Source organism: Lutra lutra, chromosome 9, assembly GCF_902655055.1.
Source record: "Lutra lutra chromosome 9, mLutLut1.2, whole genome shotgun sequence".
NCBI classification, from domain to species: domain Eukaryota; kingdom Metazoa; phylum Chordata; class Mammalia; order Carnivora; family Mustelidae; genus Lutra; species Lutra lutra.
The window spans coordinates 139,439,173-139,463,560 of record NC_062286.1 but is presented as its reverse complement, the minus strand read 5'-3'; the positions used below and the strand labels follow the sequence as shown (position 1 = coordinate 139,463,560).

General features: G+C 43.6%; 1 protein-coding gene across 7 annotated transcripts in view; it reads left to right on the top strand.

Annotated features, from left to right (window-relative positions):
* The window catches only part of LOC125109742 (serine/threonine-protein phosphatase 4 regulatory subunit 1-like), an 81,550-nt gene that overhangs the window by 7,537 nt on the left and 49,625 nt on the right, over window positions 1-24,388 (top strand). For 4 of the 7 annotated variants that reach the window (XR_007130366.1, XM_047746897.1, XM_047746894.1 and 1 more), the window contains exon 3: window positions 21,461-21,593. Coding sequence is in view for 6 of the 7 variants with exons in the window: in XM_047746894.1 (XP_047602850.1) it covers window positions 21,461-21,593 (133 nt within the window). In the remaining variant the exon portion in view is untranslated. Of the gene's footprint in view, window positions 1-4,173; window positions 4,376-14,615; window positions 14,621-16,562; window positions 16,566-21,330; window positions 21,335-21,460; window positions 21,594-24,388 lie in introns of those variants that run through there. The other 3 variants (XM_047746898.1, XM_047746895.1, XM_047746899.1) reach the window with 3 other exon arrangements.

Here is a 24,388-nt window from a genome sequence, read left to right as displayed (position 1 = left end):
TGCCAAGCTCTGCTGTGAGCGCTTGTAGTATTTAACTACAAATATCTTATGCAGCAGGTATTTTTAACTTTATTTGTTGCCAAGCAAGGCTCCCAAGGGGCACAGAAAGTCTAAGGAACTTGCCCCGAACAACGCAGCTTGTGAAAGTCAAACCCGGGAGTCTGGCTGCAGAATTTGTACTTCGCCACCATGCCTTGGCAGACTTGCCATTCATTTTCTCCATCTGTTGGTGGACATGAGTAACAAATTATTCAGGACCTACTAAGTCCCAGGCACCACACTGGGCCTTATGGATGCAGAGGGGAATGAGACAAATCTGATTTAGACTCTCACGGAGCTGTCAGTCCAGTGGCGGAGACAGCCATTAAGAAGCCAACACAAATGGGGCACCTGGGTGGCTCAGTGGGTTAAAGCCTCTGCCTTCGGCTCAGGTCATGATCTCAGGGTCCTGGGATCGAGCCCCGCATCGGGCTCTCTGCTTGGTGGAGAGCCTGCTTCCTCCTCTCTCTCTCTGCCTGCCTCTCTGCCTACATGTGATCTCTGTCTGTCAAATAAATAAATAAAATCTTAAAAAAAAAAAAAAAAAAAGAAGCCAACACAAATGAGTGAGCTAAGTTCAGGAGTGGTGGGTGTGGTGCTGGACGCGTGACCGGTGAGTGTGATCAGAAGGTCCAGGCAGGGCTGTTGGCGGGATGGAGTTGCTGTTCTACCCGGTGGCCAGAGAAGGCTTCTCTAGAGCTCTGAGAAGCGCTCTGAGGTTTGACAAGATAGAGATGTTCCTCCACGGAGCTGGAGAAAGCCTCTGGGCCCAGCAGACAGTAAGGGGCCCAGGCTCTGAGGCTGGAGGGGCTCATCGTTGTCCAGGACCCGTGCATCAGGAGCACAGTGAGCACTGGACACAGAAGTTAGAGCAGTGGGGGGTGGGGGACGGCTACCACGTGTGGCCTTCAGCCCCTCACAGGATAAGGGGCTTGCCTTTTGTTCAGGGAGCCCATGGGGTGCCACTGGAGGATTCTAATCAGGGGAGTCCTAGAGCCGAGTTACATTGTAGAGGGTCGACTGTAGAGAAACAAGCCAGGGATGGAAAAAGTGTTGTGTTCCAGGGACCCAGGCAAGGGCCACGGGATCTCAGTGGAGGAGGCGGGTGTCAGAGCAGCAAGTGGGGCCTAGAGCTAGTTCCGGCAGGGAAGAGTCAACTCAGAGACAGACCCTGCGGCAGCACTTCTGCTTCCCACCACCCAGGCTAGGCCAGGTTCCTCTCCTCCTCCTCCCCGAGCCCTGTGGCAGCGTTTAAGCCAGGCGTGGCCAGAGGCCTGCTCTGGTCCATCAGACCCGGTCTTCCCCATCTTGGCCCACCAGGTCTAGCCTGCTGAGCAGCACGTGACAGACACGCAGAAGTGTGCATCGACTAAGCCAGGCAGTATGCAAGGAGGTCATGCTTTCCATCTGGACAGTTGCTTCTGCGGCGTGTTTAGGAGATCCTGGGGGCACAGTCCAGGAGGCCGCCGAAAAGCCCCCTTGTAGGGCTCTGGAGCAGAGTTAGGACTGGAGGGAGTCATTAGTGGGGGATGGAAGTCGAAGCCAGGGGAATGGATAAGAGCAGCTCAGAGGGTGTTGCAGGAGAAGAAGGTGACGGCTGGAGCCCCCAGCAGCAGAAGCTTCTAATAGTGAGGCCTGGAGAACAAACATCCCAGAGGTAAGAAGCCAGGGGACCCTTGAAGCCAAGGTTTTGTTTGGGGTGATTGTTCCTGCCACTTGCCACTGAAGGGTCGGGGAGAATGAATCCTGAAGACAGGCCACGGGCTTTGGTAGGTAGGAGGTCTTCAGGGGAGCTTTGGGAGGGCTCTTCCACGGCAGCCGAGGAGCAGAAGCCAGACCAGGATTAGCTGGGAAGGCATTAGGAGTTATGTGGACTACAGTGTCACTCACAGTCCACGAGCTCAGGGCTTGTTTATTGAGAACCTCCTGTATTCTGGGCACTGGCTGGTAATTGGATACTTTTGGGAATGGTCACTTCATGCGAGCCCACAGCAGAGGAAAGCAGACCCTTTCAAGGAGAAGCAGCTGGAAGGATTGAGGTCAATTGCATGTCTTGGATAGAAGAGCCCAGAACACATTTGCATTATTTATATTTATTAACTCTGGAAACCTTAAAAAAAAAAAGATTGGAATGGCTCAGTAATTCTCTTCATGGTTATATGCCCAACAAGATGTGAACGTATTATTCTCAAAAAGGCATGGTCATAATAGCACCATTCTTTTTTGTTTGTTTGTTTCTATTTTTTATTTATTAAAAAATTTAATTAATTTATTTATTTGTCAGAGAGACAGAGAGAGCGTGAGAGAGCCCAAGCAGGTGGAGCGGCAGGCCAAGGGAACAGCAGACTCCCTGCTGAGCAAGGAGCTCAATGAGGGACTTGATCTCAGGACTCTGGCCTCATGACTGAGCCGAAGGCAGATGCTCAAGCAACTGAGCCCACCCAGGCGCCCCTGTTTGTTTGTTTTTAATCTTTGAGCACCTTTTATGGTCTCGGAGCCTTGTTAACTTTATCCATAGATGAAAACTTCAGACATCCTGACTAGTTAGGGGGAAAAATCAAGTAATAATTATGTATTGACTGTGTACTATTACCTGACATTATATTATGGGCTCAGGGTAAATTCTCTTAGTACTTCTGTAGTTAATTTTTTTGTCTCCAAATGCTATCGATATCTGTATCAACATAGATATAGATACACGTATATGCACACATGTATATATATGTATATATCGCATATATATCACATCTATATGTATTTATATTTATTATATTTCCTTTTTATTTTTAAAATTTTTTATTGAAGTATAATTAACATACAGTGTTATATTAGTTTTAGTTGTATGATATAATGATTGAACAATTCTATACATTACTCACTGCTTTTCATGGTAATTGTATTCTTAATCCCCTTTATCTGTTTCACCCATCAAATAATAGCACTATTCTTCATAGTTGAAAACTGGAGCCTAACCACATGTCCATTGTGAGTACAATGGATTATGAATTGTGGTTCCATTCACACAATGGAAAACTGTGCAGCTGTAATGGTGAATGGTTTGCAAGTCTACCCAATAATGTGGACCAACTTCACAAACGTAATGATGAGTGAAAGATGCCAGACACAAAAGGGTACATACTGATTGATTCTGTTTATATGAAGTAGAAGAACAAACAAAGCTGGTGTCATCCAGGCTGTTTGAAGGTCACCCTTGGGGTAGGATAGTGAGCAGAAGGGATCTTGAAGGGCTTTCGGAGATGCTGGTAAAATTCTCTTTGTTGAGCCGAATGCTAGCTACAACAGTGTGTTCAGTTTGTGAAAATCTGTCAGGTGGGACAATTGTTATCTATACACTTTTCTGAACAGTGTTATGCTTTGATTTTCTGAAAGATACTGATTTTTTAAAATCAAGTTACAGAGGAGAACATAACCATGGACTGAGGGGAGGGAGTTAGTGAAAAGGGAAAGATAACATACTGACTTTATTTTTTAAAGCTTTTAATTAATTAATTTAAGTAACCTCTGCACCCAACCTGGGGCTGAAACTCCTGACTGCAAGATCGAGAGTCTCATGTTCTCCCGACTGAGCCAGCCAGGTGCCCCCTAAAGGGAAAGATGACAGCAGAAAGAGAGGGCAGAAGGTAATGGGGGTTGGATTGTATGAGACGGGGTTGGAGCAGGATGCACCCATGGAAGAGTTTGCTCCTTTCCAGAAGGAGGAGGGCGGGGGGGCCCGGGTGGTGCAGTTGATTAAGCTTCTGACTCTTGGTTTCAGCTCAGGTCATGACCTCAGTGTTGTGAGATTGAGTCCCCTGTCAGGCTCTGTGCTCAGAGTGGAGTCGGCTTGAGAGTCTCTCCCTCTCTTCCTCCCCTGCTCGCACACATGTTTTCCCTCTCTCTCTCTACCTCTGTCTTTCCAATAAATAAATAAAATCGTTTAAAAAAATAAATAAAGGAGGAGGGCAACCCTCCTAGCAGTTTGGGCAAGGTGGTCAATAAAGAAGGGACTTCATGTTGGTCATTGTCACTTGATGGTTTCAAATATTTTGAACAGTAGGGAAATGGAGACCCATGTGCACATATACTTACCCCAAAGATTGTTGGTTTTCTTTTACAGCCTTTTTTCCCTTTCAGATCTGCCTCAAGTCTGGCTAGAGAAGTCACTGCATATTTAAGTATTATCTTTGCGTTCATTAATACTGTGTAGCTCTAGCACTGTCGCTCCCACCTCCTCTAGCTCTGTCCCCAACCTGGTGAGTCGGCAGGAAAATTGAGATGTGTAATATCAAAATGGAGCACACGAACCGCTTTGAGCTGCAGAGTTCTTTCCTATCAGGTAACCGAGTAAATGTTTCCCATTGACCGTCAGTGTAAAAGTCAGAGTCATAAATAATGACAGGTTTTGGAAGCCATGATTAAAGCCACAAATCAAGGAGGAATTTCCATGTATGCATGGTGTAGAAAGGACGGCTGCTCATGAATTAAGTTGGTCTTTTCAGCCAGCCCATTGCGTAGTGCTGGTAATAACCATCAGTAGCCCTCAAAGATTTGCAATATAAAACATTATGCATTGGATGGATCTGCTCAGACAAGAGCTAATAAATCAGCATGGGTTTTGTTAGAGAATGGCATTTATGTAGAGAAAGTTAGCTCGTGCAACTTGCTGTTGAAATTTAGTTAAGTCAACAAGGACCTGCAGTGTGCGGGCATCAGATTCCCCCCAAAAGCCAGTGAAGAATCAAGAGCATTCTTTATCTTTTAGATTGGCTAGCCTTGTCTAGTCTAGCTATTAGAAATAATCCCAATATAGGAATCTGCATTCATACTTACAAGCCCATTAGCAAGAGGAATGAAGCCACTTGAAATAACACACTAATGGATGGGTTACTGTAGTCCCCCCCGCAAATTGTGTAAGGCCTTACAAAGAGTTAGTAATTGTTCATTGAAGAGTGGCTAATGAGCAGCTCTATGAAATTATTAATTATGTGAGTTCTATATTGTTACATCCTTCTGTGTTTTTATAAAGTACGAATTTTGCAAATAAGGCTAAACTCCTTCTTGGTCACCACCAACCAATATTCTGATGTTTTGAGATGGACATAGACAAAGCGGGCCACATCTATCATGTTCGCCCCACCAGTGTCCCCTAGTGCTGTGTCAGAGACAGAATATTGGATTGTATGGATAAGTGGGCTGGCCCAGGGTGGCATATCTCACATAGACTTATAGTGACAGGATGACATGTTGAATGGGGAATCGTAAATATTGGGTATGCCTGGAGAACGGATTCTTAATGAAAATGCTTGCTGGGATAGACATGCTCTAACGTCCTGCCTCCATCTCTACCTCTGTTCACGTCCGGGCCAATAACGGTAGCTCATTGGGTATGTTTTATTGTGTTTATTTTTTCTCACCTTTCCACTTAAAACCAATTTGAGTGTGGCTCTTCAGTCAGGGGTTAGTGGCTTTGTGTGAAATCTCTGACTTCCCCGAACTGCTCAAAGGCAGCAGACACTCAGTGTACTTTTCTCTGCTTTTCTCTTCCTTCTGGAATGTTCTTTTTCCCTTTCCCAGATTCTTTCTCTCTTCCCTTGTGGTGAATTCCTACCTGCTGTTCAAGGCCCAGTTCAAATATCATTGTTGGAGGGACGCATGTCCCGTCTCCCCTTCCCTCTTCCAGACAGAGCTGGTTTTTCCCCGGTTTGTTTATACCTGTATGCTATGGCTCTTGCCACCTGAGTATTGTGGGTTGTTATGTGTGTGACAATCTTTGTTCCCTGGGGAGCTTTGGAGTCCCGGACCATGTTTTTCTTGTCTCTGAATCACCAGTACTCTGTCGAATATTCAGTTATGGTTTACTCTTGTCACTTGAAGTTAACCACAATGGGAGGAAAATATGTTTGAGGTGGGTTTGCTGTTAATATGCTTTCTGTTTTGGTACTAGATCATTTGATCTTTTTCTTAATGTAAAACGGACTGCGACATTTCTTTTCTTTGTTTTTCTTAGATTATATGTACTGTACTTTGAACCTGTAAAGCACATTCACCTACCAATTATACTTGAAACATTAATTCGTGCTTAGCCTGTTTTAAGACAGATTGGTGTCTTGTGAAAAGCATCAACGCACAGGCGAGTGCTTGAGGATCCATTGTGTTTCCGCTAGAGCCTCCTTATCTCATTTATCTCATGCCCCAGACTGTTTTAAATGATGAATATACTGGCAGTGTTCATTATTTTTAGTAGATGACCCTTGAGTTAGCATAAAAGAGGATAAATCCTTTTTTTCCTCAGAGTCGTAGGTTCTAGAAATACATTTTTCTGGTGGAACTTTAAATCAAGGAATAGGGTTTTATTTTATTTTTTAAAATTTTTACTTAGTTACCTAACCTCAGGTTAAAGGATTCTAGATTATTTGATTCTTTGTTAATTGATCAGGACATTGTCAAAGAGGAACCAATCTCATCCTGGGTTGTATGGGTTCAGGGCTACTGCTGCAGAACCACTTTGGTTTTGGTTGGATGGTGGAGGTAAGCTGCATATCTTTTTAGCTAATTAGCTGGGTTATTAAACTTGGCCTGTCCCTCAGCAAGGCAGGTGGTAGCCACAGCCTCTGCCTGGATTGTAGCAGGGATATCTGGGATACTGGCCATACAGTTCAGGGAGGCATGGCGGCATGTGGAGGCATGGCGGCATGTGGAGGCATGGCGGCACATGGAGGCATGGCAGTATGTGCGCAGGGTGCTGAGCATAAAATGATGGGAGAGGCCGCCCACCCGGATGTAGCAAACTAGCAGTCCTTCCAAGCCATTCCTCTACTGGTCTTTGTTAGCTTTAAATTCTTACTCATTTTTGGTAAAGGGTCAGTGATGTCCTGTGTAAACTTGCCAGTGAACCTGATGTGTGGCAGAAACCCAGACAGTGGCCATGGCTCAGAAGTCTGTCACGGCAGAGGTGGCAGATCAAGGCAGTCGGGGTCAGTCTTGGTTTTTAGATTTTAAATTGAGGCAAGAAGGCTTGAAGTTACTATTAGAAGCTGTTTTCTTAAGAACACTTTGCTTTTCTGCATTAAGCTTTCATGAATGGAGTGGGCAACTATTTATTTAAATATAAGAAAACAAAGAGAAAAAAATTGAACAAGGAATTATTTATCTGCTACTTCATATTTCATTTCTAACTTGAAAGCTTGAGATTCCTGATGTTTGTGGGTGACCTGGACTTGTTGGGTCTGAGAATAATCGACTGCTCATGATATCACCATGTAGACCTCAGTTCTTGTTCCTGTGAACAGTTCACCAGACAACATGTCCTCTTAGCAGTGGCTAGAAATGTAAATTCTAGAAAATTCTTTATCAGAGCAGGAGTCATTTTATGTGCTGCTGCCACTGTCAGACACAGCAAGCTTGCTTGGTGGATCTTTATTATTCATTCAGCAACTTCAGCTGAGTGCCTACTGTGTGCCAGGCACATCAATGAGTTAGAATTTTTGGTTGGGAGGTTGGATGGGGGAGTGAACCCAGCTGATAAACAGTAAACATAGGAAGTAAACACTTTATGTGTTATAAGGGGATAATTTCTCTGGAAAAATAGAAAAGTAGATCATGGCAGGGTGGGGTATAGGTGGGAGGCTAGTTTCAAAATCAGTGGTCAGGGAGGAGCTCAAGGAGCCGATGAATGAGCAGATCTTAAAGAGGAGGAGGGGACACCTGGGAGGCTCACTTGGTTAAGCATCTGCCTTCGGCTCAGGTCATGATCCCAGGGTACTGCATCAGGCTCCCTGCTCAGCCTGCGTTTTCCCTCTGCCTGCTGCTCCTCCTGCTTGTGCTTGCTCTTTCTCTGACAAATAAATAAATAAAATTAAAAAAAAAAAAAAAGAAGAGGAGTTTCTCAGAGAGGACATCCTGGGGAGGAGAGTTCCAGGCAGAGGGAATCGCTCTGCAGTACAAAGGCCCTTGGAGTGTTTGGGAAGTAGCAAGGAACCATGTGGCTGGAGGAGAGGGCAGTGAGGGGGAGAAGGAGTAGTGGGAGAGCTCAGAGAGGCAAAGGTGGGCCAGATCTTTCCTACTGACCCCATCCCCTCCTGGGACCAGCGATTTACCATGGGCTGTTCAGGTGGTAACTCCTGATAGTCTTTCTCTTTTACAGTGGTTCTCAAGCGGGGACTTGTGGCAGTGTCTGGAGATGTTTTTGATTGCACATCTCTGGGAAAAGAAGCTCCTGGCAACTAGCGAGATGAGGCCAGGACTGTCACTGAACATCTCACGATGCACAGCCTTCGCCCCAGAATGAGTATGTCAGTCGTGCTGGGGCTGAGAACTCCTGCTCTGTTACTATGTAGTTTATCAGCTGTTGCTTTATTTAGTTTGTCTTGGAAGACTTAATGAAAACATTAAAACATCATGGGAAGAGGTTATTAACCACAGTACCTGGTCCAACGCCTTCACAAGTGACATTGAAGATACTGCTGGCTACTTTCATTCACTTTGTGGAAAGGGGAGCCAATCCTAGCTTGCATGTACATTTTAATAAACTCTGGTGCTTTCATGAAATAGTTTAAAATAAATCTAATATATCATTTGTAGGTTAATAGTAATAATCTCAATGATAATCTCATTAATTTAGCCTCAGGTAGGATCTTCTAATTTTGAAAGGGGCCAGGATATTGATCCACACAAAAGAAAGTGTTTACCTATATCAAAAAAAGAAAAAAAATAAAGATTTTTCAGTACTTGAAATAAAAGGCATTATTATTTGCACATGAATATGATGTCATTAGTGGGAATATTTTCCTTGGATTACACTAATCCATTATTTTTCAGAAGTCAGTCATTTCTGAGTTCAGTTTTTCTGTTTTTGCTTTATCTGTTTACCATCTATATTTTTCTTTGTATCAAAAACTTCTTTTTTGGAAAACTTTAGGTTTGGAAAACTTGTATCAGTTGCTCAACATGAAACGTAACCGAAATATCATAAGATAATAAAATAACCTTAAATTCTAGATAGACACAGCTGCCTGCCCAAGCTTCAGAGCGTGAGGTCTGCACTGTATTAAAAAGGAAGATGAGCCAGTTTTACTGACTTAATAGCACCAGAAGGCAACTTTGTTGATGTCATTAGAGAATTGGGTGGGAAGAACTTGCCCACTTTGTGACTTAGTGATACTTAGTGTACCTTTCCTGTGCCACATAGGGGGACATGATGTCCCAAGCTGTCTGTACTCTGAGGTCAGGTAGCCGCATGGCCGGGGTCAGAGCTGCAGTCAGAGTGTGGGACCAACTTGGGGCGCTAGGGAGGCTAGTTCTCTGGCTCTGAGTGGCCACCAGCAGCATACTCATACAAACTGCCCCCAGACCCCAGGACTGGCCACATTTACATAACATGGGTCTTTGTTCTGTATAAGAGGAAATACATAGCTCCAGTTCTTAAAATGAAACAAAACAGAAATCCCTGCAACTGAGATCTCTTACTGGTTCAGATGTGCTTTACACATCCTCACTCCCTCTGCCCGTCCTCACATATTTACTATGAATCCCCCAAGTTTCCTTCTACTATACTCATTGTTAGGATGATTAGGTATTTTTGATTAACTCATGCATTTTATACTGAATACTCCAGTTCCTTCCTTCCTTCCTTCTTTCCCTCCTTCCCTCCTTCTTTTATTTACCTATTGTAGGGTAGTTTTTGACCTGCTTTCTTCCTTTTGGAAACTCAGATCTCTCACTTTTGCAAGCAGAAGTGAATGAATGTCCTGGTTGCTTTGTAACTCAGGTTGTGGGGGTGGCTGGCCGCCACATCTCACGTTCGTTGTTGTGGAAACTAGATTTTCTCTGCTTTCTCAGGGGCTGCCGGACTCCTGAATTGAATCCTGGTAATCAAAGTCTCGGGAGACTGACTTCTACAGAAGCCAATATTTATTAAGTGTCTGCTGTGTGCCAGGCATTATATGACACGGTCCCAGGGTTTTAAAGGGTCCCCACGTCTAGCTGTGGAGACAGAAACCATCTACTTAGAGTTAATAATGTAGCACTTTATGTAAAACGGTGAAACCTGACCACTGTAGAGTTCCATTTATTATCCTTCTGCTTTATGTTATTGTTTTCATTATGTGGTATATCTGCATATGCTAAAAATTCCACAGTACAAAATTATCATTTTTGCTTTGCATCACTCCAGACTATCAGACATATTTTTTGAAGAAATTAAGAGGAGATACAGTTTTTTATAAAAATTTACCCACATATTTACCATTTCCAGTGTTGGAGAGTCCTTTGGAAGATCCAGTTTCCAAGTGGGATCCTTTGTCCTTAGCCTGCGCAGCACTTCTCCCACTTTTTCTCAGAGTCTGTGTCGGCTGGCTCTGCTTGAAAGGGTGTGTGACAAATTCTTTGTTCCTCTTCGTGGTGATCGGCATTGTCTTTATTTCATCATTTTTCCCGAGGGTGTCTCACTGGGTGTCTCGTCCTCCATTGCCAGTTTCCCTGCTGTCCTTCCCAGGTGAGGCCTCCTTGTCTTCTGCCTTGGCTGCTCCTGGTGCGACGCTCGCTCGCTCCCTCGCTACAGGGCGTTCAAATCCTTCTTCTTTGGGCGCCTAGTTGCTTTTGTCTGCTGTTTTTCAAGGTCGTGGGCAGTTTGGCTTGGGTGTGTCTAGGTGTGGTTTTCTGCACGTGTTTCTTCTGGAGGTTTGCTAAGATCCTTGATAAGGTACACTTGTTTCTGTCACCAAATTCGGGAAATTTGCTGTTATTTGATTACTCAGTTAAATCCGTCCCTTGAATTTCTAAATTGCAGGTATTGTTTCCGCTTCCGAGTTTTTATTCCGGTGTTTTAGTAGGTAGCATGTCATGCCAGGTGTACTTCCTTCATGGCCATGAGCACTTTCTTTTTTCTTTTTTTTTTTTTTTTAAGATTTTATTTATTCATTTGGCAGAGAGAGAGCACAAGCAGGGGGAGCGGCAGACAGAGGCAGAGGGAGAAGCAGGCTTCCTGCCAAGCAGGGCACCTGACGTGGGGCTCGATCCCAGGACCCCAGGATCATGACCTGAGCCAAAGGCAGATACTTAACCAACTGAGCCACCCAGGTGCCCATATGGGCACTTGGTAAGCGTTGCTTTTACATCCTTGTCTGTGTTTCTAGCATTTGGGTCCCTTCAGAGTCATTCTGTGATTTTCATCTCTTTTTTAGCTTTCTTTGTTTATTGAGTAATTTTGGATTATAATCTGAATATTGTGACTATGATGCACTGTACAGTCTCTGGATTCTGTTACATGCCTCCAAAGAGTGTTTATTTCTTTGTTTCGTTTCAATAGGGTTTTTTTTTTTTAAGATTTTATTTACTTAAGAGAGAGAACTAGTCGGGGGAGGGGCACAGGGAGAGAGGAAGAAGCAGCCTCCTTGCTGAGCCGGGAGCCCAATGTGAGGCTTTCTCCAGGGACACCAGGGTCATGACCTGAGCCGAAGGCGGATGCTTAATGGACTGAGTCACCCATGTGCCCCCTGTTTCAGTAGCATTTAAATGAGGTGCCACCATTAACTCTGTCCTGTGACAGGTAGTCTCCCAAATCTCAGCTCAGTTCTCTTAGCCTTGACTGTGCTGTAGAGTTTGTCACAAACGTGCGTGGCTTAGGAGTCAAGCTCGATTTCAGGCCAAGTTTAACACAGAGGCTTCACCCTCTGTTGTTTCTCTTTCTAGAACCCCCTACCGCACCCACACCACACACAGTTTGTAGTGGCTACAGTTGCCTTTCTGAAGCCTAGAAGCGGAAACATCAGCAGTGTTAGTAATATAATGTGCTCAGCGACTTAATCATAACAGCAGCTGATCTTTTCAAAGTTCTGGTGTTTCAGATGCTGTGTGACTTTATCTGACTACCTAATGTCCTTTTTTTCTACAGGCAGCTGTCATCTGAGGCAGGTGTCCATTTTTCTGGGGAGGGAACTGAGAATCAGAGAGGTGGGATGTCTACCCAGAGTCCCCTACTTGGTTAAGAAGCAAGTGGGATTGCAGAACTAGGTCTTTGGACTCAAGACCCCACACCTATTGGTTATAAGTAATACGCCGCTAACATCTTTTAAGGAAGAGATCCGGGATTTAATTTGTAATCTTTCTCTGCTTTTTTTTTTTTTTTTTTTTTTTTTGTGGGTTTTTTGATGCTTTTCTTTGCCATAGGTATTCTACAGTGCACCCAAGGACAGATTTGTTATTAATCCCTCATTCACGGTTTGTATTTCTTCAAGTTGAATATGCATTTTTTCCCCATTCTGGAAAATTGTTAGCCATTATCTGTTTGAATATTGCCTCTTCTAATTTTCATTAATCTTGCTTTCCAGAATTCTCACTGGACTTACCTCAGACGTTAGCCTTCCATTCTTCCTGTGCCTTAACTGCTATCCCCATATTTTCCAGTTCTTTTTTCCTCTGTGCAGTGTTCTGGGTGATTTGTCAGATCAGTCTTCCAGTTCACTAACTCTCTCTTGAGCTGTGTCTAAACTGCTATTTAAGCCAGCTACTGAATTTTTAATTATATTGTCTCTCTTTTCCATTTCTACGTGGCTTTTTCAAATGCACCCTTTCTTCCCACTCATATTTTTCTTTTTCTTTCATTTTGATATCTATATTTTAAATCCTAATCCTATGCATAATTATTTGATAATCTATTTTAGATTTTTCTAACATTTCTAATCTTAGGGATGTAAATCCTCATTTGTTGTGTCTGCTCTTTCTCTTGATGGTTTGTAATGGTATGTGTTTGGAATTTATCTTCCACAGGGATTGTTTTGTGAAATTGCATGCTTATTGGATTGTGAAAGGCTCTCGTTTGCTTGTGCTAGGATGCCTGGAATTGCAGTACCTCTGGATGCTGGTCCTCCCGAGAGCTCGTAGTGGGGCTCCTGTGTTTGCAGGTGGTGTAAGTTGACTCAGCACTCATAGGTCATGTAGGCCTGTTGTTCGATTTCTCAGGATTGACTTCCCCTCCCCCAACTCCCACTCTAACTGTAGTCCCCTTTCCTCATCTGTTTTTGGGGGCTTGGTTTCAAATTCACCAGTGCCATTTATTCCCATGTGGCCTTTAGAGATCTTAGTGTCTAGGACCTATATGTAAGTCTTAAATGTTGGTCATAGGGTGTTGTCTTATGCTAATTGTTCTCACTTTGATTACCATTTTCCTTACTGGCATTGAGGATGTCCTTTCTGCCTTTCCTGCCTTCCTGCATTTTAAAATATTTTATCTAAATTTCTGTATTTGTTATTTTTTCTGTGTTTGTGGTGGAAAGGGGTTCCTTTCTCTTCACCTCTACCGTAAGTTTTTGGAAATCACAGTTACTGGGGTTTTAATGTAGTTGTCAAAGCCCATGCTCCTATGGGCATCTATGCTGGGTTAAAGGAGTAATGATGGGGGTAGGAAAAGGGGACTTATGTTGGAATAGAAATCAGAATGTTAGTTTTTTTGCTTACTAAAATGAGATGAATATTTGCCTAGAAGGCTAAGGTATTCAGGTTGCTATCAACCTTCCCCACTTCAGCACTTCCCCACTAGACAACGTCTAGAGTAAGAACTTGACAGCACTTTTTTAACACCATTCAGGGGCAGATAGCACCATTCTGACAAATATGAATAGCCTAGCAATTTTAAGATACATTCCTGCATGCCTTTAAAATGAATTGAGACTTTACCTGAAGACCACACACGAGTCCCTGTGGTCTCATAAGTACTGTGCATTCTCTGGCTCTGAGTTGGAGTTCTTGAGGAGACTAAGATCTCAAGCTCACTTTATAAATACAGAATCAGAGCAAAGGACGTTAGGTACTCTTAAAAATTCTTTTAATCAGTGGTGCCAGCAACTTGTCAGGTATTTTCATTCTAGCCTTTGTAAGGTGGGCTTGGGAAGAATAGAAGAATAGCGAGCCTTCTGTCATCTTTCCTCCCTCCCTCCCATCTGTCCTCTCTTCCTCCCTCCCTCCCTTCCTTCCATCTGTCCTTTCTTCCTCTTTCCCTCTCTTCCTCCCTTCCTTTTTTCTTTTTCCTTTCTTTCACCTGTACTAAAGTATAATTTATATGTAATAATATTCACTGAAGGGCAGTTTGTTAAAATGAGTCTTAACAAGTATGTTCTGTTGTGTGACCACAACCACACAACCACAACCAGGAAATGAAACATTTCTTGCACCTACTGGAAGTCATGTCTTGACCATTTGCCATCATACCTTTCCCACCCCTGATCTAGACAACCACTAATCTGCTGTTATATTAGTATGTTTTTGTCTCTTCTAGAATTCATGTTGCCAGAATTGTGCAGAATGAAATCTTATGTGTCCAGGTTCTTTCAGGTGTTACAGTGCTCTTGAGGTGCCTCTGTGTGGCTGCATATTAGCTCATTCCCTTTTATTATTGAGAAGTATTCCGTTGTATAGATAGGCTACAATTTGTTTAGCCGCTTAGTTGATAGATATTTTGATTATTTCTAGTTTTTGGCTATTTATGAATAAAGCTGCTATGAACGCACAAACACAAGTCTTAGTATAAACACACATATTTTCACTTCTCCTCTGTAAATGCCTAGGAGTGGGATTGCTGGCTTAGATGGTAAGTGTATATTTATTTTTTTTAAGTAACTGCCAAACCATTTTAGGAGCTGTACCATGTTGCATTTTTACCAGCAGCATATGAGAGATCTAGTTTCTCCTTGCCAACACATTTAATAGAGTCAGTTTAAAAAATTTTCTTAGCCTTCCTAGTGGGTGGGTAGTATTATCTCACTGTGGTTTTAATTGACATTTCCCTGATAACTAATGATGACTGATGATGTTGAACATCTTTCCTTGTGCTTAGCTGCATTTGTGTATCTTCTGTGATGACATATCTATTCAAGTTTTTGTTTTCATATTTTAAATATTGAACTCTAAGAGTTCTTTTTATATTCTGGATATCAGATATGTTTTATAAGTATTTTCTTCCAGTCTATGGCTTGGTATTCCATTTCCTTTTTTTTTTTTTTTTAGATTTTATTTTTAAGTAATCTCTACACTGAACATGGGGCTCGAACCCACAGCCCCGAGAATAAGAGCCACACACTCCACTGACTAAACCAGCCACGCACCCCAGTTGGTGTTCTGTTTCCTACCAATGTCTTTTTTTTTTTTTTAAAGATTTTATTTATTTATTTGACAGAGAGAGATCACAAGCAGGCAGAGAGGCAGGCAGAGAGAGAGGAGGAAGCAGGCCCCCTGCCAAGCAGAGAGCCCGATGCGGGGCTCGATCCCAGGACCCTGAGATCATGACCTGAGCCGAAGGCAGTGGCTTAACCCACTGAGCCACCCAGGCGCCCCTCCTACCAATGTCTTTTGAAGAGCAAAAGTTCTCAGTTTTGTTCAAGTTGAATTCATGAGTATTTCCTTTTGTGGCCCATGCTTTTTGTACCCCCTCTAAGAAATCTTTGCCTAACTAAAGAATACAAAAGATTTTTCTCCTATGTTTTCTTCTAGAAGTTTTATCATTTTATGGTTTTTATATCTATTATCTATTTTGAGTTAACTAAGGACAAAGGACATTTCCCCTCACCTTTGTATTCAGTTATTCTAGCTCTGTTTGCTGAATTAAATTACCTTGGCACCTTTGTGAAAAAGGCATTAGGCTTAGATTTGTGGATCTATTTGAAGATTTTATTATGTATTTATTTGAGGTGGGGTGGGGGGAGGGGCAGAGGGGGAAGGAGAGAGACGGGGAAAGAATCTCAGGCAAACTCCGTGCTGAGCGCAGAGCCCGCCTTGGGGCTTGATCTCATCATGACTCTGAGAGCGAGAGTCAGCTGCTCAACTGACCCAGCACCCAGGCACCCTAGCAGTCAGGCACTTTTACTTTTTTTTTAATTTTTAAAATCTTATTTGTTTTATTTTTTAAAAGATTTTATTTATTTATTTGATATTTGACAGAGAGAAATCACAAGTAGGCAGAGGGCAGGCCGAGAGAGAGAGAGAGAGAGAGAGAGAGAGAGAGAGAGAGAAGGAGGCTCCCTGCTGAGAGCCCCATGCGGGGCTCGATCCCAGGATCTTGAGACCATGACCTGAGCCAAAGGCAGAGGCTTTAACTCACTGAGCCACCCAGGCGCCCCATCGGTCAGGCATTTTTTAAAGAGATTTTATAAAATGAGAAAAATGTTGTCGTTTATATTGACCATTCCTGAGCCTTTCTTTTATTCGAGTAATTTCAGGTTTCTGTCTGGGCATCATTTTCTCCTGCTTATGGAACTTCCTTTCACATTTCTCATGGTACCTGTGTGCTGGCAGTGAATTCTTTCCACTTTTTGTTTGTTTGAATAAGCCTATTTCCCTTTACAATTGAAAAAGATTTCTTCATGTAAAGAATGCTGATTAGTGTTTTTTCTTGCAGCACTCTGAAGATACCATCATTTTCTTCCTTAATGATTTTGACATGAAGTCTATTATTAATATCTTTTTAAAATGTAATGTATTTTTTTTTCCTGACCACTTTTTAAATTTTTTTCTTGATCGCTGATTTTTAGCAGTAGATTGTGTTGTACTTCAATGTGATGTTTCATTATGTGTATTTTGCTTGGGGTTTGTTGAGTTTCTGGAATCTGTAGGCTTATAGTTTAGGTCAAATTTAAGAATGTTTAGCTCTTCTAAAATTTTTGATGCTTTCTCCATCTCTCTTTTTGCCCTCTACTTTTCTTCTGGGACTCGAGTTCTATATATGTTATGGTGCTTGATAATGTCTCCAAATAACTGATGCTCTATTCTTTTTTTTTTTCCTCTTTGTGTTTCATTTTAGATAGTTTCTATTGCTGTACCTTCAAGTTCTTTGATTTTTTTCAGTTCTCTAATCTGTCATTTCTTTTAGTTTATGTTTTGATTCAGTTTTATGTTTTTCATCTCTTGAATTTACATTTGGGTCTCTTATATTTCCATTTCTTTCATCAACATGCCCATGCATTTCTGGAACATATGGAGCATTTTTTTTTGGATTGATTCACTTATTAGAGAGTGTGCACGTGTGTGTGTGCATCCTTGTAGGAGTGTGGGTGGGGAGGGGCCGGGGAGAGGGAGAGAGAAAATCTTAAGTAGACTCTATCCTGAGCATGGAGCCCAGTGTGGGGCTTGATCTTGCCACCTCGAGATGATGACCTGAGCCGAAACCAAGAGTTAGACGCTTAACTGACTGAGCTACCCGGGCACCCCGTAATTGTTGTTAAAGATCATTTTCTATTCTATCATCGCTGGTATTTTGGGGACTCTCTCAGTTTATTCATTTTCCCTGATTATGGTCATATTATTTTGCTGCTTTTCATGCATGGTAATATTTGATTGGATGCCAGACATTAAGAATTTTGGGGGTATTAGATTTCACAGTACAAATTGTATAAATCTGCTAATGTTGGATCTTGTTATGGTATGTAGTTAACTTTTTTAGATTGGACTGGATTCTGGTGAGGCTTGAAGTTAGCTCCATCGGGGGGTCTAGAGCAGGCTTTAGTCTAGGCTAATTTGGCCACTACTACAACAGTGCCATGTGTCACAGGTAGGAACAGACTGCTGCTCCATGCACGTGAGTGCCGGGAAGGACCTGCTGGCTCCTTTCTTGTGGTTCCTCCCCAGTCTCCGTAGTATCTTCTCGCGTGTGCGCCAATCAGTACTCGCTGGAAGCTTCCGGGGGCCACTCTGTTGGCATGTGCTGCTCCCTCCTTTGCAAACTCCAAGGACTTTGGCCCCCTTGCGCTTCCTTCTCTGCAACTTTAGAATCTCTCTGGGTGGTCAGAGGCGGCTGTCTCGGGGCCCCTTGTTTGTGTCCCTTCTCTGAGGGCCCTTGTCTGTGCTGCCTATTGTCTAGTGCCTGAAAACTTGTTCATGGATGGTTTTCTGGTCTTCTAGATGCGTAAAATGTGAGGGTCTGTTACCATGTCAGCTGGAAACCAAAGTCTTTCGCTTTCCTTCAGTTGCTCCAAGACCACAGCCCTTCCCTTTGGGTGTGGTGTTCTTCGATTCCTTCAGCCTTCATCTTAGTAGACTTTCCTGCACGTTGGAAAGAGCACTGCCCTGAATGCAGAACATTTGGGCGCTAACATTTGGGGACAAATCTGTTTAGCCGTCCACAAAATGAGGGAATTTATCAAGGCTCCTTCTTTATAATTCTGTATTATAGGAGTCTCTTTCTTTGATTTTTTAAAAAAGATTTTATTTATTTACTTGACACAGAGGGGGAGGGGTGGGACACAAGCAGGGGGAGTGGAAGAGGGAGAAGCAGGCTCCCCAGTGAGCAGAGAGCCTGCTGCGGGGCTTGATCCCAGGACCCCAGGATCATGACCTGAGCTGAAGGCAGACGCTTAACAACTGAACCACCCAGACACTCTAGTATTTGTTTTCATTCAAGTTTCTTTTGGTGGCGTCTTTCCTCATTTTGCTACCATTTTTTTTTAAAGCTTTTATTCATTTATTTGACAGAGAGAGATCACAAGTAGGCAGAGAGAGGAAGGGAAGCAGGCTCCCCGCCGAGCAGAGAGCCTGATGTGGGGCTCCATCCCAGGACCCTGGGATCGTGACCTGAGCCGAAAGCAGAGGCTTTAACCCACTGAGACACCCAGGCGCCCCTCATTTTGCTACTTTTTATGGAGCACCTACTACTTGGCAGGTCCTACGCTGGACGCGCGAGGGTGACAGTGTCTTCACGGAGCTCCCAGAGCCACTGGGAGACACGCACGAAACATCACAAACCCAGTGCCGCTGCTTTTGTGGGGAGCATTAGGACAGAAGGGCCCATAGCTCTGGGAGGGGCTGTAACCGCTGAGCGGCCTTCTCTTTAGGGCAGGGGCAGGGGTGGGGGTCGTAAGATATGAGCGTGTCCCAGGCAGTGGCAGGGATATGTAGAAGATCATTGAGATGAAGGATTTTGGTGCATTTGAAGAACTAAGGGAAGGTCACCATGCCTGCAACTCAGATGGGCAGGTGGACGGGCTTTCTTTGAAAATGAGAATGCAGGTTTCCTCGGGCGACACAGCGTGGTGGTGTCTCGAGTCTGGCTGTAAGAGTTGGGGTTCTGACCTGCTCCTCTCTAGCCCTGTGGCCCTGGCAGCTTTCTTGGCTTCCGTCAGCCTCAGCTCTGGGATAATGTAGTTGTTGTCATAATTTAATGAACCACTGCTGTACACAAAGCTTTGAGCACAGTTCCCAGAAGTAACCAATGAACATTAGTTATTACTGGTATCGTGTGGTTTATGGCTCCTATTTCCGTGTACACAGTTAGTATAATGTTTTATAGTTAGCATAGTAGAATCATTAATATTCTCTATTAACAGTTATTCTTTTGTGAAACTAGTTGCAAAGTTCTTTAGTTCTCCGGCAGGTCTCTTGAAGAATGCCTGCCTATTTTTTGTTACTTTAAAACCGCAGTGCTTAACCCAGGAGTACACAGGTGGACCTTGGAGGATCTTTTGAAACTCCAGATTCTTTTTTTTTTTAAAGATTTTATTTATTTATTTGACAGAGAGAGATCACAAGCAGGCAGAGAGAGAGAGAGAATGAGAGAGAGAGAAGCAGGCTCCCCGCTGAGCAGAGAGCCCGATGCGGGACTCGATCCCAGGTCCCTGAGATCATGACCTGAGCCGAAGGCAGCGGCTTAACCCGCTGAGCCACCCAGGCGCCCGAAACCCCAGATTCTTTATGAAAAGTTTTGAGTATGTGTATCTGTGGCCATCGTCAGGTTCCAGAACTATCTGTGATTCCCAAAAGTTTAGGAAACTGCTCTGTTTATTTTTTTAAAGATTTTATTTATTTATTTATTTGAGAGAGAGAGAGAGAGAGTAAGAGTGAACACAAGTAGTGGGAGGGGCAGAAGGAGAGGGAGAGGAATAAGCAGATTCTTTGCTAAGTGGGGAGTCTGACGTGAGGCTTGATCCCAGGACCCTGAGATCATGACCTGAGCCAAAGGGAGACACTTAACTGACTGAGCCACCCAGGCACCCTATGAACTCTGCTTTAAACTTAATGTTTTAAAGTCCACTGCAGGCTAGGTCCACACTGTTTGTAAATATCTGTGGGATGGAGGCTGCATGTTTCTCCTGGGCCCTGAAATGCACTGAAAATAGCTCATACAGAGTGACTTAGTGGTTAGTGGGACTTGGCTGTGACTCAGTGGGGACCCATTCCTCCCTGGCAAGGATCCTGTAAGAAATGATGTATTTGATTGCATCACACATCTATTTTCTACAAATGTATACTTCTTTATTAAAATTCTCTGGGTAACTGTTACACAGTGTAAATTTTTAATAAGCTCTAATTACTAGCGTAGAAGAATTTGTGGAGAAAAAAAATGTGGTTAGTGTTTCAAAGTATATACCTCGGCACAAACGTGTCATTTCTTATTTTAAACTCTTATCAGTTACTGCCTAAATTAACTGGTTTTTCTCTCTGCCAGGTAGGAATCCTCTGCTTTTTTTGCATGACTAGTGCTCCTTACCCAGTTATTTCAGTGCAGGTGATAGTAGGGAAGCGTTTATGCCCCTGAAGCGTGGGTGGGTGAAGGGTGGTGGCCACGGTCAAGGTTGGACGGATTATGAGGGGCTCAATCCTGCAGGTCTTGACATGCCCAGACTCCCTTGTTTCAACTTCCTGATGGAGCATTCTGTATCATCCCTGATAAAAGAATATGGAAGTGTAGACAGGTTAAATCACTTACTGTGGTCACACAGCCAGTAAGCTGTGGTTGGGGGAGTCATCTTATTGTAAGGATGTTTGACTCCAGTGCCCATGAGCTCAGCCATGCCACTCCACTGCACTGGAGGGAGGGTCTTCCTGCCCTCAGCTGGGGGTGAGGGGAGGAGCAGGCTTCAGGGTGCTATGTCTGGTACGACCACAGGCTCATTTTTGGCCAGAGCGGGGAGTTGGAGGAAGCCGTTGGACATCCATGTTGGGTGGGTGGGGGGGGTCTGGTCGGGTGTTCTCCTGTGGTTTGATGGGCATCAGCATCACATGTTCAGGAAGCTATATGACCAGCTCATTCAGGACAAGACAAAATAAGGGATCGACTTTCTGGCATATTTTTGCTTATGAGGCCAGACTCCTGTTTTGCTTTTGACTGTTTTACACCTGTTTGCATAGCGTGCCATGGAGGTTTCTCATAGGGTCCTGACTTCCCTGGTAGAGGAGAGGTTCCGGACCATCCATGTTGACCAGAGGTGACTCACGCCAGATTGGTGGCACTGAAAGGACACTTAGGTTTTCTTTATGACTCTGGTCTTGTCACCCTTCTCTTGGGTTCTAAACCTACCCACTTCATTTTAGATGAGTTGTCAAGTTTGGGGACCCAGAGGCTCCCACGGGACAGGGCCATGAGGGTAGAAATCATGCTGTGAGGGCCTGCCCTTTGCTTAATTGTGACCTGTTGAATGTGGTTTTTTCCCCTCTTCCCCTTTAGATGGATTTGAAGACTATGGCCCAGATCGTGACAGCATGAGGGTAACAGCCTTTCTGGACATCCCAGGCCAGGATAACCTTCCTCCACTCGCTCGCCTGGAGAAGTATGCTTTCAGTGAGAACATCTTCAACCGGTGAGCGCTTCAGCCCTTCCCATACTTACAGCCCTCTGCGGAGTCTGATTTAAGCTGACAGGGGTCGCCACTTCTCTGTGACAGCTTTGAGGACCCTCGTGGGTGAGGTGGAATGGGGGCTGTTTCCAGGTGGCTGGGATTCTGTCTGAATGGCACCCTTTGATTAGGTTTTCTCATTACTCTTGTTACTGTCTTACTGATCACCTGGTGAGCCAGGAATAAAATGCTGATGAGAGTTAATGGGGTTTAAATAATTAGGATTGCTAACTGGGTTTCTTTCACATGTGCTCTCCTCAGAAGAGGAAAATGTGTCGCCTAATTGACAAACCTTAGAGCATTGCTCACTCGTTCTGTTTCTCGACTGTCCTGTGCTCCGGGACTCCGGTGCAGCTGTCCTGCTCTGTGGTATTGTCACTCCTCATGGGACTGGCAGGATTCTACTCTAGCCTCAGACTGTGTGTCTTCAACGGGTGACCTTGACTCTTCCGTCATGAAGAAAGCAGAAGCTAAGACCTCTCTTTCCACTGACAGCCTGCCCCGACCTGAGTCTGAGGGCATTCTTCCCTCCTGTCTCAGAGGGGGAGGTATGTCTCTTCTGGTCTCCATTCCTCCATCAGATATGCCTTCTGTCTTCTGCCTCTTCCGTCTTGCCTGTGACGCACTCCCTTTCCATCCACGCACAAGCCCTGGTGTGTTTCTTGTCCTGAGCTGTCCTCCGGACTTCCCCCCGCTGCAGCCTTCCCTCGAATCTTTCCTTAAGTACACCGTTCTGTGAAAACTGGACGATGCTCGCTGAGTCTCTACTCCATATCTATTTACTGTCTGTGTCTCTTGAACTGTAGAAGGCTCATGGGCACTGCTGCTGAATGAGTCCGCTTTCTGTGCCAGTGTTACAGATCGGGAAATCATGGTGCTCCGAGTGATGTCTTTTGATGAGCAGTTCTTAATTTAAATGTGGTTCACGGTTTCTCGGCTTTTTCTTTTATGCTTAGTGCTTTCTTCTCATGTATAAGGAACGTTCTCTTCCCCTAAGACCATGAAGATCGTTCCTTATGGGGCACCTGGCGGGCTTAGTCGGTCAAGCATCTGAGTCTTAATCTCAGCTCAGGTCTTGCTCTCAAGGTCCTGAGTTCAAACCCTGATTGGGCTCAATGCTGGGCGTGAGACTACCTAAAAAGAAAAGGGGGAAAAAGGTATTTCCTTATATTGTCTTCTTGAACTTTTATTGTTTCACCTTTCACATTTGGATCTGCAGTCCCCCTGGAATTGCTTTCTTTGTGTATGATGTGAGGTAGGGGTCAAGTTTCGTTTCCTTCCATGTGTTATGCACTTGACCCAGTGCCATTTATTGAAAATACTACCTTTTATCTGTGCTCTGCTTTGCCCCCTTGGTCTTAAAGCAAGTGTCCATATCTGGACATCCTAGTCTGCTTCCTGGGTCTGTTTATCTGTCGTTGTGCCTGGACCACCCTGCCCTCAATACTGTAACTTTATCGTCAAAATCTACAATATTTAGTTTTCTAATCCTTCCATTTCTTAAAATATTTGCTTTAATTTCTCTGTGTCTGTGTGTATGTGTTTCCTGTTGTAGAGATCTTCTGTAACTTTTTCAATTTAGCTCTAAGTATTTGATCTTCCACGTGAATGTAAATGGTATCATTTTTTAAGAATTTAAATTCTAATTGCTGCTGATAATGCGAAAATGGAATTGATTTTTATATTTTGACTTTGTCTCTATTGATTATACTGAGTTCACTTATTAATTTTAATAACTTCCCCAGTTCTTGGGTTTTCTGCATACTTTACGATGTTGTGTTTTGATTTCTTCTTTTCCTGTCTTGTTTTATATTTTTAGTAGCTACATCTTATCAGCTTAGGAAGAGTTATATTTCTAATTTGTTAAGAGATTATTTTTATATCTTTTTAATTAAAGTTTTTAATTTTTTCAAAGATTTCATTTATTCATTTGAGAGAGAGGGAGTGAGCGTATGCATAAGCAAGGGCAGGGGCAGAGGGCCTAGCAGCAGATGCGGGGCTTGATCCCAGGACCCAAGATCGTGACCTTAGCTGAAGTCAGATGCTTACCTGACTGAGCCACCCAGGTGCCCCTTAATTTAAAACAATTTAAAAAAATTTTTAAGTAATCCCTATGTCCAGTGTGGGGCTTGAACTCACAACCCCAAGATCCAGGGACTCATGCTCTACCAACTTAGCCAGTCAGGGGCCCCTGTTTTTAAACTTTTATTTTTTTTTTAAACATTTTTTTTTTTAAATTTATTTATTTGACAGAGAAAGATCACAAGTAGGCAGAGAGACAGGCAGAGAGAGAGAGGAGGAAGCAGGCTCCCCGCTGAGCAGAGAGCCCGATGCAGGGCTCGATCCCAGGACCCTGAGATCATGACCTGAGCTGAAGGCAGAGGCTTAACCAACTGAGCCACCCAGGCGCCCCTGTTTTTAAACTTTTAAAATAACTTCACACTTAAAAGTTTGAAGAGTAGTAGAATTCCTGTCTATTTTTTACTCAGATTCAGCAGTTGTCAGCCTTTTGCCATGTTCGAATTAACATTTACTCTCTCTCTATTTTCACAGTTTTTTTTGAGCCATTTGAGAGTAAGTGTAGCTATCACGTTGCTTTCTCTGTGGTGACTCTCGTATGCGTTTGTCTAACGGGGACATTGCTGTTCACTTATAGACTCACAGTGTAGTGATCAGAGTCAGGAAATTGAACTTTGATTCAATACTGTTACCTAATATCTAGAATTTAAATAAAGATTTTATTCCATTTGATAGCACGA